Raw genomic sequence first — 17,714 nt, 5'->3', positions numbered from 1 at the left:
ATATCCGGTTGAGAGTCACTCGGGTCTCTGTTTTTCAGCTGTACTATGTTGGCATCATCCAAACACATAAATTGGACCCTGAATCTTGGCATTACTTAACAACTGCGAATAATTTCACTTGGCACGCATCATCAAACGTTATGTCAAACAGAAAAATTCCCTCTTTGGAGAAATTTCCTGGCAACTTCTCAAATGTCAGGCTTAAAAACCACATGTACTGTAGATCCTTGACTGGGCTAAGAATGAGATCGCATCACTTCTGACAACAACAACCTTAGTCTAACTGCCTAGTCTTCTCCGACAGCTCATCAGACGTTCAGCATCCACTTCCAACTGAATGTCTCCCCCTGAAGCCTCATATCAGCAGTATCAGCTTTCAAATAAGGAGCCATGAGGGGACTTTCAGCGTCACAGGCATTTTGGGAAGATCCTTTATGAGCCCCCTCTTACAAAAACACCTTCTCTCACTTCTCCTTCATATTCTCTCTCCCCATCCATCTCTCTAACTCTGACTTCGCCAACCTTTTCTTTTGTCATCCTTCTCTTCTTTACTTATAATTTTCTCTCTATAAACCCCTCAGTCCCCTCTCTGTCCTCTCTCTCACCTCCCCTCTCTCATTTTGCATCTCTTAAGTCAGTCATGACTCGACTCTGGATCTCTTCAACTACACATTATTGAGCCATGCATTCCTTACAATGTAAAACTGCTCATACTGTAGCATACCGCAATCTTAACATTAATGTGCTCACTATTCAATTTCCACAGTCAATTTCAAGAAATAAATGTGTTTTCATTCAGTCTGACTAATAAAACACTATAGGTGAATGATTTACTTTATATTCAGTTTAAAAATCTCTTACTAGGCATCTTTTACACTTACTGTTACACACATACAGAAATAAAAGGACGAGGAGTCTTACAGCCATGGTAGCAGCAGCTCTGAAAAGCTATTCTTAGAGGCACAGTTGTGATTTGAGCGTAATGCTTATGTTAGCTTGCTAACATGCTTATAGAGAAAATGCTAACACATTGATGTTACAGGTTACCTTAGTTTAGCATATTAAACACGAAACAAGAGCTATAGCTGACACTGATGGGAATGCCACTCGTATTGCAGGTATCTGGTCATAAACCAGTGTGCTGGATAAATTAAAATTTTTGGCTTCAAGATGGCGCTAAATCAAAATGGCCCTGGCTGTTACAATTTCTCCTAAGCGGGAAATGTTTCCTCCAATTTAATCTAATAATTCTAATTTTGCAGACATTTTCCTCAAAACCAAAAATGTGCACCTGGTGGCACAAAGGAAGAGTCAGGGGATCGCCAGAGTTATTGGGGTATATCCTCTGGGAACCATGAATGCATGCGCAAAATTTGGTGTCAACCCATCGAGTAGATATTAAGATATTTCACTGGATAAGTAAGAAATTTTGACCACATTTTATGACAGTCACCAAATAGTTGAATCAGGACCAAAGTGATGGCCTTACCAACTGACCAGCGGAGCATTATAACCAACAGAGCCGCTAGTATGGCTGATAAAAATAAAGAACTTGGTTGTTTGCATGAACATCTAAAAAGGCCGACAAGCAACGAAAAGCAGGATCTACAGAACAGAACAGAAAACCCAAAGAAAAGATGTCACAGAACAGAAAAGGAAACCCTGAGAAAAGATACCACATGCTAAATGAGTAAATATCAACTGACTGTTTAACATAAAACATATCTGCTTTGGAGATAATGCATAAAATCCAATTACATTATGCACTTAAGTGAGACACTTGCATTAAGTAACTGAACATTTATAGTCCACGGTTATATAGGCCTACTGTGGATTTGGTGGAAAAGGCTCCGCTGTAGGAGGGAACAGAAAGAACTGAAAGAATCTGAGCAGTAAGAAGATTTCTGCTTGCGTGCTAATCCCTCCTTAATAAACATGTGGACATTAAATCTGATTTAAATCAACAACACCAAAGATAGAATGAGATGGTTGGCGTAAAGGAGCAGTGGAGTCATAATGCACTGATTTCATTGGATGTTACTAACAGTAACAACACAGCTGATGAACAAGCCAGCAATTGCGAAGCATGTATAAAACAGTTGATGTCAATCCTTGGCCTCTTCCCTACTCCCTATACCCCTATTTTCAGCACAATTGCTCGGATTTCACCCATCTTTGAACTTGGTCTTTAATTTGATCTAACCTTTACACTCGCATCTTATACTGTTGTGATGCTATTGCAGCGATAAAATCTGTCTACAGACACACAGATAGACATAAAACACCTGAAAAACACTCAAAACAACTTCTGTGGTAGTTAACACTACAGTAGGTTCTTCCAGGACCACATATTGCCATGATGACACACACAGACTCATAAGGTGAAAACAATACCAGCCCTGCTGTCGGGGCTGGTAAATGTTACTGCACCGTCACTATGATGCCTGCAGTTCCTGCATTATGAGTTGTTACAAGCTCAAAACTCAGAGCACAGCCCAAAAACGGTCAATAATGCCTTTGACTGTCTTGTGGAAATACCTGCTAAAATCTAATAGAAACACATAAAATACAAAATAAAATCCTCCAAGTTTCCTAAAGCCCCATGCGGGCAGTGGATTCATTTCCCATACAGTCAGCCCCATGACCTTTGACCTACATCACACACAGAAAATTGGATTATTTTCTGTTTAGGGAGCGTGTCGTTGTGCATCTGTGTGAGAAGTGCGTGTCTCTCTTACCAGTTGGGTCCAGGTCAGGGTGATTTGGACACTTTCTTGTTACAGTTGTCCCAGCTGGTGTCTCATCCCAACACAGAAAGCCGTCCCACATGCGTCCACAGAACGTACCTCGAGACAGAAAAAAAGAAAAAAATGTAAAGACCTGACCTGAGTTATTACCAACAACACATTTCCTGTGTCTTCAGTTGTATATAATGTAAGTGTACATCAAAGTAACTACAGCTTCTGCTCCAAAGCTTTCTGCTGAACCCCTGCTGGCAACATTACCTTGAACAAGACAAACAACTGTGTTCTGCTCCTAATCCACCGCCTGATAACATTGTAACACCTGTGATGCTTTCACAACAGTTAGTGCTTTGGCCTTAAGAAGCCTTGAAATGATATGAGCCTCTCACCAGTTCTGTTTTCTTGTTGGTCTTTGTTGGACAGCTCAAGACATCTGTACTGACCCTCGCTCATGGCCTGGCCCTGTCCATCGGTCGCACTATGTCCGGTCCTGAGTGATGGTTCTGAGACTGACTCAGTGCCTCCTGCCGCCCTGCTCTGTGGAGACAACACAACACAGGAGGTAAGAGGAAGGGGGAAGAAAACATATCTCATACTGACTTAACATGTTATTGACACGGCTTTACGTTCCCTTGACTGTCATAGTGAAAACATGAATATTATTTCTGAGATAAATTTGTAATACTTAACAGTTTTATCATGCTCAGAGAAAGACATGCACCCTCATATGAGATAAAAAATTGAAATGGAAGAATAAGCATGCCCAGTTATGAAGCATTTTCAAAACTGATCTGATGAGGACTTCACTCCACTTTGAAATTCTAGTCACTCGCCATTCATCTAACTCATTAAAGTGTGTTTGGGAGCTCACAAAAGAAGTTAAGCAGCTGATTTTCTCCGAATGAATCTTATCTTTGCTCTGTTGTTGGTATTTGGGGGTAGCATTAAAAAATGAAGAAGCCTGGAGTGTGAAATTCTGATTTTGATAATATTGCTCACTGAAGTATAAAGAGCCCTTTTTTCTCTGACTTATCTGGCAAATTTTGGGGGGGCTGAAAATTAAGCCTCTCAGAGTGCCAAGCTCGTGCACTTGCATTTTCTGTATTATTTAAGGAATTTTAATACTTTGCCTGGCGGCTTGTCTCCACATGCCATTTGACAATTGAGATGCTAATCTCCTACATCTGTATCTTTGTGAATGCAAAAGGATTCCTCATCAGACCAAAACACCATTCTTACCTGTTCGATAAACAGCAAAAGACAAAGAAAAGACACAGTGAGTTTTGTGAGAATGCTGATGTCCCATGTAGCAGTTTAGCAGCCGTACATATGATGTCACTCCAAACATTGAAGTAAATGACGTCATACATACGACCACCAGGCCACCACCAATATCAACAGATGAGCTGAACAAGAAAAAGAAATGTGGAGGCCTCTCCTCACCTAGTACAATTCATTCATCTCCCTGAATCAGCATGACAAGGGCACTCAAAAAAGAGAGTACAGAAACATAAAGCAGAACAGTAGATACTTGAGGCAGAAAACATTTGGCAGGGATACTATTCTGGACCTCAATGTCAAACTTGATGCTGAACAGCAAAGGAAATTGAAACTTCCATTTCACACCGACACTGAGGAATAATGGATTGAATGTTTTTTTCATAAGGGACGATGACTTATGGAAAACTGCAGTAAAAGCTTTTTAAAAAATCTCAAAGTAAACATATTCTCAGGGCTTGATGCCGACATCTCTTCAGCCTGCCTAAAACAAGATGAATATAGTCTTTGAGCTTTCCAAAATTTACAGCAAAAATATAGTTTTTTATATAACCCTTGTTAAGCCAAATGGTGTAATGTACTGTAATTTATAAAAAAGAGTTGAAAGTTGATCAGAAGGAAACTTGATTTGTTTAATTATAACCCTGTTATCAAGCAAATCAGTATATTTTTAAATGACAGAACATAGTGCCAAAATGTTTGACTAATTGATGCAATTTCTCAAACACATCACACTGAGAGTCACTTTACGTGCCATGATTCTGGGTTTTATTTGTCTGTTATCTGTTGTATTTGTTCATGTTAAGTCTGTTTCCTGTTTTATTTTGTAGGTTCACTTAATTGTAATGTCTGGTTTTACTTCCTGTCATTGTGTGTTTTCCTGCCGTAGTGATTGCCTGCCCTGATTTGTTTCACTCATTAACCCTGCTGTCACCTGTCCCTCATTATCTCCCTGCTCCTCTTGTGTATTTAGTCTTTGTGCTCCCCTTGTCTTTTGTCAGTCCATCTGTGTTGGCCACTAGTGCTCCTTTCTGGATTCACTCTCACAGTTAAGTTTGTTCTCGGTTCGGTTTGTTGTGTTTTTTCTCAGTGCGTTGTTTTACCACAGCAAAGCTCTTAATTTTGTTGCCTGTCTGTTATTGTCTTTTGTCTGGTGTTAGCTTTATTTAATTATAAGTTGCTTTTTGTTGTGTCTACCTGCCTGCCTGGTATTCTGGTACTAAGTCCTCTTTTGAACAGTGATTGAAGACATAATCATTCAGGCAAGTTAGGATAAGAGATCAAATTCGGTGGGCGCAAACCAAAAAAGCACTCACTCCAAACCCCAACAACCTGAAAATGAATGTGGCAAATGCAGAAAGATATATGCTTTATGCTTTATTATATAGCATACAAGCATACTACCTCAGTGACATGGCCTATGTGAAGTATGTTGTGATGTTCCATTACGTTAGTTACAAATATACTTATTTCAAGCTAATCCATAATGTTTTTTCTAAACCTGACCACATGCTTTTGTTGCCTTAACCTAAGAAAATAAACTAATAGAACCTACGTTCTAAGTCTGCTCTGTAAAGAGACCGAATGCGTGCCATTCCTAAGCATCAGAACTGGCGCTCAAGGGGAATCTAGAGCATCATAGTTTGATTTGTAGGCTCACAGACCCAGCGTTGGCATTTGCATGGCCACTATGCTGTTGCAATGTCTGGTACCTTGCAATAAATGCTGTTGTCCACAATAAAACACAATGCGGAGTTATACACCCACTTTCAAATGTACAATTAGGTATTTCATTTTCATTTTGTGTCCAAGCCCAAACCAAGTTTAAATGTAGGTGAAATAAAAGACATCATACATTACGCGCCATCTGCATAAAAGAACATGGATCAGATAAAGTGAGAACATACAGACACGTGCAGTCATGGATCATATATTCTCTCTTGGGTCCTCCAAGTTTGTAATGAACAAGCTGAGCTAACTATAAAATATAATTATCAATTAAAAATGGTGAGCGAAAATTAATCACGAGATTTTTATCTGCTGAGAAAAGAAAAACCACTAGACCACAACATATTACATGTCCATTTAATGAAATTTGAATCCTGTGTTTAAACACACGTGAAGAGCATACATAATGAGCAAAGAGAGAAGAGTAAGTTTACCTTCCAGCATTCCTTGAATTTAAAAAAGAGAGCTTACCACCAGGAGAAACCAAAGGATCCAAAGTGAGCCGACTAACTTCATATCTTCCTCTCACAGGCGAATCTCTAGAGAGAGAGAAAAGAATGACAAGTTATGATCAGAAAACAAGTTGTCTGCCGTGAAAGTGACTGACTGAGCAAACAGATGGCTGTTTCAAATCAGGATTATGGCGTCTCAGGAGAAAACAGCAATCATTAATCTGAAATGCAAAACACTGCAGCAGAGGCACTGCAGTTTGTGGCATTTCACACTTTTCCTCTGTGTGTGTGTGGATGTGTGTGTGTGTGTGTGTGTGTGTGTGTGTGTGTGTGTGTGTGTGTGTGTGTGTGTGTCTGAGAGACAGAGAGAAAGTGTATCTGTCAATACGTGAAACAACAGCATGAAAGAACAACATTATACTGTGTGAGCAAAAGAAGGGAGAAAAAAGCCAGACACAGTCAGACCAAAATAGTTGATGGTCATTAATCATCACTCCTGCAGGACGGCAGCAGATCTGCCAGTTTAGTAACTGAGTGCATGTGAGATTAGAATTCACTGCAGGTCTCTTTGCTTTGGCTCGCAGAGTCCCTGTTGGAAGCCCATCACTCCGCAGTTAGGACGACCTACTGGTTGTTTTCCACACCCCGCAGCGGCCCAGGGGCAGGCCTTTTAGCAGATAGACATGCATGAGCAAGTCCTAAGTCACTGTGAAAGGTTGACAGGATTGATAGTATTTGTTTTGGCTTTCGGACTCACGCTGCTGGTAGGCTACTCAGCATGAGGATGACAAATAAACCTGGAACTGCATCTGCCAAGAATTTAAAACTAGGAGTGCTGATCTCTGACCAGAGGTCCCTCCAATTTCCCTCAAACTCCTAATTCTTATTCATAATTGATGGTGATGTGAGGATGGTTATTATCATTAATGCTAGCCCCAGATGTCCTCAGTCTTAACCCCTTCAGATCCCCTGACCGTTCCAATGGATATAACTTTCTTTTAGGATGTCTAGCTCTATGATTACTGTCATCTGACTCCACCCAAATGCACAAATGTATTTGATTGAAAGCCAATCTCAGTGTTACACATCATCTAAAGTGCATGGTAGTTCAGACACACCCCCTTTTTAAACACTATGAGGCAAGGAGGAAGCATAAGGTGCTTTCTAATGTATTCATTTTATTGTTAAAGGACATAATTTGTGTCTCAACCATTGTTAAAATTAACATAAGATGTTATATTCTTTCTTTTTTTCAAAATTTCCCATGAATAATTTAAAGCTTTTACTCCAGTCGAATGGGCAGTGTCACTGGAAAATGTATCAGGAAAATACTGTTTAAATACTGTTCTGATTTGATTTTCTGATGACACAATCAACTCATCAGGCATTTTCTTGATGATGTTCACAAACTATTAATCTTGTGAGCTTTTCAGCACACTTCCTCTTCTGAATACTTCAAAAATGTAGGATATTTTGAGTAGTATATAATAATAATAATAATCATAAGAAGAAGAAGAAGAATACTGCTACTACTACTAATAATAATAGCATATTTATATAGCACCTTAAATAAAATAAATATAGTACAAAAAATAAATGCAATACAAAATATGTACACATTGTGTTTTAAAGCATCACTTTATTCATTTTTGCAAGCTAGCCAACTGAGAAAAAAATATTTAACTCATGTTTCAGTGGAGCTGAAACAATTAGTTCATTAATTTATTAGTTCATTGATCAGCAACATTTTTAATAACTGATGAATTGTTTAATTTTTTTTTTCAAGGAAAAAAAAGCCCAACATTAGCTGGTTGTGAGGATTTGCTGGTTTTATTTGTATTGGTAAACTAAATATATGCTCTTTGTAGGATAAAACAAAATCTGCAAACATTGCCTTGGTTTCTATGCATTTCAACTATTTTTGGATATATACTGACCAAGAATTATTTGATAATAATCTTAATCTTAAATAAGATTAAAATGATTAGTATTAGTATATCTTATAGTATTAAATGTAATTAAATAATGTTTCCTACATTCTGTATTTATCTGCTTGGAAAATTATTTAAATTACCTAACCTGATTTCCTGTTGATAGATGTATTGACAGAATTGTTTCAGCTCTAAATAAAACTTTTTACTTCAATGTTTAATGCTGGTCACATAAACTTCCTCTCCAATCTGAATTCATTGTCTCTATTCAGACATTTTCAGCCTGATCCTAAACTCTGTTTAATATTTCCAGTATAGCAAAAGACTACACAATATTTGTAACCAGTATGTTGAAAAGCATAGTCAAGGACACAGCATCAGGCGGCTCAATATCTCAACTTTGGAAAGAAGAAAAAAACAAAATAACAGAAAGAAGCACAGAAAAACACTGATCAAAGAGAAAACAAAAGGCAGAGGAAGGAGAGAATAGATCACAAAATGACCTCTAGGAAAAAAGGATCTATACAAATCATCATCATGCCAGAGCAGAGAATTCGCACCAGTCAATCATCCGATAATCACCTCTGGGTGTGCGTGAGTATGTGGATTTTTCTAAAAGTGGGAAAATCTCTGAGAGAGACGTGTTTCTATAAGTCAAACAAACAACAGAGATGCCTCAGGATCATTGACTCAGCTGACTTTATATGATCTTAGCTGTTAATTAAGAGATTTCATGGATATCACAAAGAAAAATGTAAACAACTTTTTAAAAACCAAGCTTACTTGCTGAGAGTTAGGTGAGAAAATAAATAGCCCTCTCATATCTGTCCATTCATAATACAGCTTGAGCCAGGAGATGGTTAGCATAGCTTAGCATCAAGACTGTAAACAGGGGAAAACAGGAAGTCTGGCTCTGTCCAAAGGTTTAAAAAAACACAACTCCACAACAACACAACTCGACAAGATAAGTGCAGATTATAAAAAAAAAATATGCATATGATCATTTCGGAAAGCACTGACTAGTCATTTAAATATGACTTTAGACAGGTAATTTTATAAAATCACAGTACGCTCTCACTTACCTCATTAAGTGAGGCAGTTTGGTGAGTGGCCCTATGCTTCATACTATGATGCTATAGGGACCCCACTGGCATCAGTTTTGTTTGCTGAAGGAAGGCATGTCAATATCTGCCTGTTACATGCATAGTATATTTTCCAAAAAAACTTCTGTGTTTACAGAAAATGTAGGTTTAATCACCAAAACTTGATTTAGGCAACAAAATTACTTGGTAAGGTTTAGGAGGTATGGAAGTGAAGTGCCACTGATAGATTTTCATAAATCTCTATTCTGCTTAGATTGTGGTATTCGAAGTGATCTGGTTTCTGTTTGTGGTCCATTAAGAGTCCAAGTAGTGTAGATCAATCATGTTTGAAAGGCAGTTAAACAGTCCATGTGGAAAGGCGGAATACATTGGCCTTAGGGCAATTTCAGATGGGCTGTTATCTGAAAGCTGAAGCTTTATAGTAGCTTTTTTCTGAACGTATCTGCATTCATACACAGATATCTGTTTAAGAAGATTATGACCAGCAGGTCTGAATACCTGCTGACTACACCTGAAATACTGGCCTTTGCCCCCAGAGGCTTATTGTTGATCGGCAGCTGACGGGTTCAGAGACTGGGTTTACGCTGGACTTAGTTGGAAGTACACTATGTTTCGTATGGAAGCGAAAGGGTGCTTTGTGTCAGAATCAGATGCCAATGGCCACTGACTGAGCTGCCATATTTTACACCGTGGGAAAAACAGACTAAAAATCCACAGTATGGGAACTGCATCTGTTTGATTAAATTGTGTTAGCAGTTAGGATTAGGGTTGTAAATTAACTTTTTTCTTCCCTGGCCACCGTGGCTCTTGAATTCAGCCACTCCACAGATTACTCGTGATGTTTGAGGACTGGTGAGTGAATCAAATTGAGCAGCCATTTGCATGTTTTACCAGCATTCGGCTGGTGGTGGTTTCCTACCCTGGTTTGGATTATGCAAGACACCCATAATCTCTGGAACATTTTGCCATTATAACACACTCTCAGTCCATCAATAATACATTTCCCAACAGTAAGTTTAATATTTTAATATATCTGCTGCACATGTGACAGTTTACTCATACCTCCCAGCTAAATTTGACTTTTCTTGGAGGGAGGAGGTGTGAACTCTATCTACAACTCTTGTCTATCTGTTTTACCCACTAGCTCTTCATACATCTCTAAACATCCTCAGAGAGTTTTGCGAGCCATTAGATCCATTGCAATATGACCAGTAAAGCATGTGTAGCTTATTAAAGAGACATGACCCCCTATAGAGAAGACAAGAGAAAACGTTCAAACGAGATGAGTGCATAGAATATATGTAAAGCACGTGATCCTCTACGGGAATGCTGTTATGCACTAAGTCTGCTGAAGATCAAGTAAGAAAGGCAATCAATTGAAATGAAAGAATATGCAACATTTATCCTCAGATCCTAAACTACTTTGAAAATAAAGATTTATGTGTGGTGACGGTAAATAAAAAGCACTGACTGAAAAGAAGGTTTAAAAGCTGGTTTTGTTGAAGATTTTGCTCTTGAATTTGTGCCCTTGCACAGTCATTGCCTTTTTAAAAGTGTCTTTTCAGTCTCTCACTTTACAAAGGTACACAGTGAATGTGCGGCTGACATTCAAACTTATTTCATCTTTGAATCCTTTTAAAACTCAAGTCTGTAAAAATACACCAGCACTTTTGTTCATGCACATGCACTTTTTAAAAACTCTTTTTATGACTAATTGTACATTTGATAGTGGTAGACCTCTTGCCTCTAGCTTTCTTTTGTTATTCCCAGAATCTCTATAAAAATTGAATAAAAGCATCCTGATTTTATTAGTTTTATTATTTATGTGTTTTGCCCTTGGTCAGATCCCTGCCCTCTTTCCCTCCGTTCTTCCTCAGTTTACCCCTCGTCCTTTCTCCCCCCTCTCTTTGTCATCATTACATCACTTTAACAACAGCAGACTGAGCTACCCATCTCCTCTCTTCCCTCTTGCAGTGAGTGGTCACAGGCATGGTGACAACACTGATTTTTGCTGACATCACACCAGTGATTGAGGACGCAGCAGCCCGATTGTCCTCCCCCCCTCCTGACGTCTCACCGCTTCGGAGCTCATCACTCAGTCTGAAGGTAGCAGCCACACAGACGTGATATGGCGTCCCATTGCTGGGCCGCAACAAATGAGCTGGATTACAATGCAAACTCAGGTAGATTAGTTTGAAGAATGGACAGATTGTGGAAGTTACCCACAAGTCTGCCATATAAGTCTTGTCTAAAGGGCAACATATTTTTACTGTTCCACAAACTACATGATGTGCAGCCTACATTAAAGGACTCTCTACTGCTGCAGAGGTTTGACAGCTCTGCAACAGCACATCCATAGCAACACCTCACATGTAGTAATTTCATGCACAACATGTCATGGCCTGACTGTGCTGTCAAAGACATCAGGGAGAGCATCGGGTGCACTGGATATCTTGTGTGGCCTTCTGGGAATACACACAATGAAATATATATATATAGAGGCATGATACATGGTGCAGATGTTCCGAATGTATACAATTCTTGTCTGTGTTCAATACATTTTTAAACGCTGTGCAGAGAAATCTGTTTTAAACCAATGCATTTTACAGTTATAAAGATTAATCAGATAGTTGCAACTTTTAAATTAATCAGCAACTAATTTAATAACGTAATTAACTGAGTAATTTTAAGGAAAAATCATTCAAAATTTTCTCATTTCAGCACCTTTAGATTTGTAGTATTTTCTGTTTTCTTAACTCCTCTGTGACAGTAAACTTGGGTTGTGCACAAAACACTTTTTTATAAACCAAACAACTTTTCAATTAATTAAGAAAATAATCAACAGATGATTCAAACAACAAAAATAATCGTTAGTTGCAACCCTGATAAATCTAAAAAAACATACATATGCATAGATGTCACTCATATGACTAAAACACTGTATTGCTTTATATTTAATTTTATATCACTGTATCAATATTTTTCATGATATAGGACACCGTGTCAATTAACAGGCAGGGATATCTGTTCTTAGGCTAATTTAGTACCTGACAAATCAGCGTACTTAAACAGCGATGCAAATATCATACAAAATCTAGTATTTCCAGAAAGTTGCATTAATTTTCAACATTGCCCACAATGGACTAATACACCCAGATGAATAAAAAGGAAAGCTACCATGGTATAAACCAGTGATTCTAAATCTACATCAAGGTGTCATGTGGCCTGTCTAATTCACAATGAAAATAAACTCAGTCGCACTAGGATTTTTTTTTTTTTACTTTTAATGTAAATAATGTGCCAGAGTGCATAAAAAGCACCAATTGAGAACAAATGTGCCAGCGGAATATCACCCAAATCCCCAGACAGAGATTCTGGCTTATAATTTATATATTAATTATTTATGTTTGTTTATAAGTGGCCCCTGGCCTGCTGTCATTTTGCAAATGTGGCCCCCAGGCAAAGCAAGTGAGTATCCCTGATATAAACAGTAGAGCTGACTCTGTGACAGCTCACATTTATCATCACATGTTATATAACATTGTATTATCCATCCCTAAAACCACATTACACTACTTCAGATTCGAGACAAAGGACATTTTGTCATCTTGATTTAATTATTTTCTAGTTAATTATTTACGTACATTCTAGACAGTAGGGACGTTGTCATAGCATCCAGTTGCAAACAAGGACTGTTTTTAAAACTCTCCCTTGATGGTGCATTCAAACACAGTCTAGCTTTTGAAATCCAAAGCCTCATGCACATCCTTTTCATTGCATTAATGTTTGCTCATGGCTTTTTTCCCCACGGTTTGAATTTTTAACCAAAAAGCATGTAAATATAATTTCAAGCACTGACTTAAATGCAGCGCTAACAGCCTGCTAATTTTTGAAGATTGGTTATCAGAGTGCTCTGATGGAGGAGAGTTTTGCAAACATTTCTACAATAAACTGCATTACTTTTTTTTTTTTTTAAATCCCTCTTAAGGAGAATCAGTCAGAATTCAGTTTATTACCAAGTAGGTTTTTACACGACATTTGCTTTCGAAAAGAAACAATTACAATAAATATTAATTTTGAAAATTACTATTTAAAAAAACAACAACAATGTAACAGTTTAAAATGATACATACAATATATCACAAAATTATTTCAAGTCTCTACAAGTTAAATTTTTAAACAATACTAGAATATATGGAAATGTGGCTGCCTAGAAGCAGGTCAACAATCTTCAATTTTATGGTATATTCTGTGGACTGGAATGTACAGTTTGGAGGAAATGTGCTGAAACACACAACAATGTAGGAATGACTCCAAAAAATACTCATGGTGATAAATAACATTCAAGGAAGGAACACTCTGTAAACCGTACAGTGCCAAGCTCTTGTGGATTGATCAGTCGATTTTAACACTCGGCTCTGAGTCTCTTGTCAGCGCGTCTTGAGGTGAACATATTTCTGTGTTTGAGTCAAGCTTGTGTTGAGGAGACAGGTAAATGGTGAAACTGGTGAAAGCTCTGTGGTTGATTTTTTTTTCATGTTTTTTGGCTTCATCATCCATCTAAAAATATTCCAAATGCCAGTGTCTCCAATTAAGGTAAAAAGAACAAGCTTGCATCGTTTCCTCACATGAATTTACCTCCCCCTCCTCACCCAAATACCACTTCCCTCAACATTCTCATTTCCTCTTTGGCCTCTTTTCTCTTTTTACTTTCATATATCTTCTGCTCCTTTAATCTATTTCCCCTCTCACCTCGTTTCTCTATCTCCACCCCCCTCCCCCGTTTTTTCGCTTTTACTCCCCCTCTCCCTCTTTTTCTCCGTTCTTCTGCCATCTACCCCTTTAAAAGCTCTGCCCTCCTTTACAGCTACATTTTAAGGCTTTCTCTCTGACTCTCCGGGCAGATCCAACAGATTCATCAGCTAGCACATCCTTTAAACATTAACCAGGCTCCCGTTATGGTGACACATCATATTTTCAACTAATCTGTCTGCTCCACAGTCCTGTCACTGTTCTACTGTATCTGTAACCAAGCGAAGAAACCAGACATAGAGCTTCTAAAGTACTTAAATTACTTGAAGAAAATGCTGCTGAACAGAAAACCAAAGAATATACAACTGAAAAGAATATTAAATTAATAGGGATGGCCTTTCAGGGGATGGGAGAACTTACCATAAAATACAGCAACAGCTTCTGAAGATTTAATAGGCCTCCAGTTTGGGATGTAAAACCACCAGTTAAAATGTTTGATTTAAAGTTTAACCTGATGTGTTGTCCAAATTTAAAGATGAATGGATCTTTAATATCTCTCAGGGGATAAATATAAACTGTATTTTAAGTCAGGGGCTGAATCCTCTGAGGACAAGGATCCCCAGGAGTACTTACTGGGGGTTTTGTACTGAACAGTTGAGAAGGAGGAGTTTGATAAACGATTGCAGAGGAGCTCAGTTAATTCTATAACAGGAGAAATAATGATTTGGTAAAGGAAAAGCAAATTTTAGTGTCTGAAAGGAAAATAAATAACCAAAGACGATTACATATATGATGTAGCATGATCAAGGACAAATGAAATCTCGTTTTTTAAACTTTGTTTAAAAAATGACTACTAAATCTACCTTCTACCTTCTTCTGCCTTCTACAAATAGCATGAGGCTGATGGTCATTACATTGATTGTCACATTAAGGATATGTGCAGAAATTGTTAGCGTTGAGTAGGGGGTTAAACCTTATGTTTCACTTATGTTTCAAAAATTGATCACCACATCTTGGCTCATGATTACATGATATATTGTAAACATATAACATTTTTATATAATTAGTGGTGTTAAATAACATCTGGTTTGAAATTAATTCGACTGAACACATTTGGCACTTCACAGATGGTGTACATGAAGGGTTACCTGAGCTCTTCTATAACACTGTGGGGGCACAATAGACAAAGAAAGGTAGAACCCACTGTTGTAGAGGACCCAATGGCCCTGCCAGCCTCACACACAGTCCAGCTTGAGCAAAAAGACCACATTTCTAGGATGTATACAGAGATGCCTTTGAAATACTTTGTTTAGCATACCAGAGGATCCAACACAGCTGATTCAGCACAGCTTCAGCTATGAGTGCACACTATTAATAGAGATTCAGAAAATAATGAACCTGTTTTGCTGTGTCAACTCCTGCAAATATCAACTCATTTTGTACATTTTTGCCAATTTAGGCAAATTATGACTCACTTTATGCATTTATTTTCCCAGTGGATGTGGAATTACTGCTGCGTTTCGGAGTGAACGTTTATCAGGCCTTGATATCAAGCGCTCATCAAATAGCTGCTCAGTCAATTAGTTAGCAATGTGTCAGCACTGGAACAAAACAATGACACTCATAGTCCATCAGGCAATGTTACTGTTTGCTGGTGCTTTTGATATGATGAAATGAACTGGATATTCATGTAGTCTAGTTGGTTTTCTTTGTATAAACCAAACACAAAGGCAGTGGATTAATCACTTCTGAATGCAGACTTAAGCAAACATCACAATGATGTTTGCTGCTGCAGTGAAGGACTGTTGAGGTCTGATTTACTGCCTAAGATTCCTAAACAGCCCAAGTATGTGTTGATGGTTGACGAGTGGAAGACCAAGCAGATAATAACAGGGGAATTCATCTCCATGATAAGTAAACAAATCGGGATGCATCTGAATACACAAAGCTTTCCTAGTCTGGCTTGATTGGATTCTTATCTCTTCCAGCATAATGCAAATCATCTTCAGGAGGTCACCGTATTTAATTGCACACGCAACCTTCCTCAAGTTATGCATTCTTAAGCAAAGGTTTCATTCCCAACATTTTAAAGAGGGTCTTTTATGCTTATTTTCAGGTTCATACTCATATTTTTGGTTTCTAATTGAAAATTTTTACATGCTTTATGTTCAAAAATCAACTCTTTACCCTCATACTATACTGCTGAAATACCCCTATTCACACTCTGTCTGAAACACTCCATTTTAGTGCCTGTCTCTTTAAGCCCCCCTTCCAAAAAAACCCAGTCTACTCTGACTGGTCAGCGTTTTAAGGTCTTTTGTATCTCAGTGTCTCTTCACCATCTTTGCAGCGGAGGAATGACTGTTACGGAGAAGCTCTTAAACACAATCAGACATATTCCATTTTGTTTCCCTGATGTTAGCATGTAGCTACATGTAGCAGCGACACTTTTTTTCTGTTAAGCTTCTACACACAACCAATGCGTTCCAGCAGGAATATGGAAGGAAATTGTAGAGAAATAACAATGTTGACATCTAAGATTAAAGGTGTCTCTGATGTTAGCATGCTACATGCTACATGTAGCAGTGTACTTGCAGCAAGGGACAGACTCTGTGCAACTGTACTTTCTCCTGATAAAAAATAATGATTAGCTTCTAAACACAATCGATGTGTTCCATCAGGAATATGATATGAACAATCGGAAACCAAGACTACAAGTTTCCCTGACAAGAATGAATGTGTATAGCCACACTTTCTCCTGTTAAAAATCACCAATTAAAGCTTCTAAACACAACCAAAATGTTCCAGCAGGGATATGATACGAAACTGGAAGAAAAATTAAAAAAAATCAGCAACCAGGATTACATGTTTCCCTGATTTTAGCATGTAGCTTGCAGTAGCGTGCCTGGAGTAGATAACCATATAAAAGAAAAGAGCTAATATCAGCTTTACGAAAAAAATTTCATACTTTTACCTCATTATTTGGAACATTTCATAGTGTATATATATATATTTATGCTTTTCCTTATTGTACTTCATATAAATATATATGAAGTAAATAAGGAAAAGCATAATAAGTCTCCTTTAGGCAATTATTACCCTCCAGTGAGTGGAAGGAATTGATTCTTACCAGTATTTGTAGTCGCGCTGGAGGTCAGCTTCCATTCCCTTTATTAAAAGCTCTGGCCTTCAGCAGACATTTAGTGTGGTAACTTGCCCTAAAGGAGCTATATTGCCTTTCAGCATTTGAGCTCAAGCACCTCTCTGAAATCCAGCCTGTTATTCACCAGTGAAGTGGCAGGAATATGGTTAGAGGCGCTGAAGCAAGAGAGCATTTTGTGCTCCACTGTTCCAGCTGTTCAAAACAAGCCTCCTGTAATAAGAGGATGCTCCCTGGCTCTGTGTAAACAGTTGATTTATATCTGGTCTCTAACGCCATGACATCCCACACACTTCCTCTGCTGGACCAGAAAGAAACTGAAGGGGCAGACTGAGGAGAGACAGGGATTATAGAGGGGGATTAAGAAGGGAAACATGGATAGCAGAGCAACAAGCCTCTGGTGGATATCATTCCCTCATAGTCTAGACTTCATCCAGATACATTAGCCTAGCCTTTCATTTTTTTTTCTAATTGGCCTGGACCGTAAAGTACTTGAAACATACATCATATGTAAATTGGTGTTATTCAGTGTTTGCCAGGCAGACTGATGGGAGCCGTCTTACTGT

At 38.2% G+C, this 17,714-nt stretch overlaps 1 protein-coding gene across 1 annotated transcript in view; it reads right to left on the bottom strand.

Moving 5' to 3' along the window:
- Window positions 1-17,714, bottom strand: part of calcr (calcitonin receptor) — a 66,917-nt gene that overhangs the window by 26,642 nt on the left and 22,561 nt on the right. Inside the window, exons 2-4 of the mRNA XM_042506749.1 lie at window positions 6,222-6,289; window positions 3,134-3,281; window positions 2,739-2,846 (exon numbers count right to left, since the gene is read on the bottom strand). Coding sequence (XP_042362683.1) covers window positions 2,739-2,846; window positions 3,134-3,281; window positions 6,222-6,266 — 301 coding nt within the window. The 5' untranslated portion in view covers window positions 6,267-6,289. The remainder of the gene's footprint in view (window positions 1-2,738; window positions 2,847-3,133; window positions 3,282-6,221; window positions 6,290-17,714) is intronic.

This window comes from Plectropomus leopardus, chromosome 18, assembly GCF_008729295.1.
Source record: "Plectropomus leopardus isolate mb chromosome 18, YSFRI_Pleo_2.0, whole genome shotgun sequence".
Lineage (NCBI taxonomy): Eukaryota > Metazoa > Chordata > Actinopteri > Perciformes > Serranidae > Plectropomus > Plectropomus leopardus.
The sequence above is the reverse complement of the archived record's forward strand: the minus strand, read 5'-3'. Positions and strand labels throughout refer to the sequence as shown.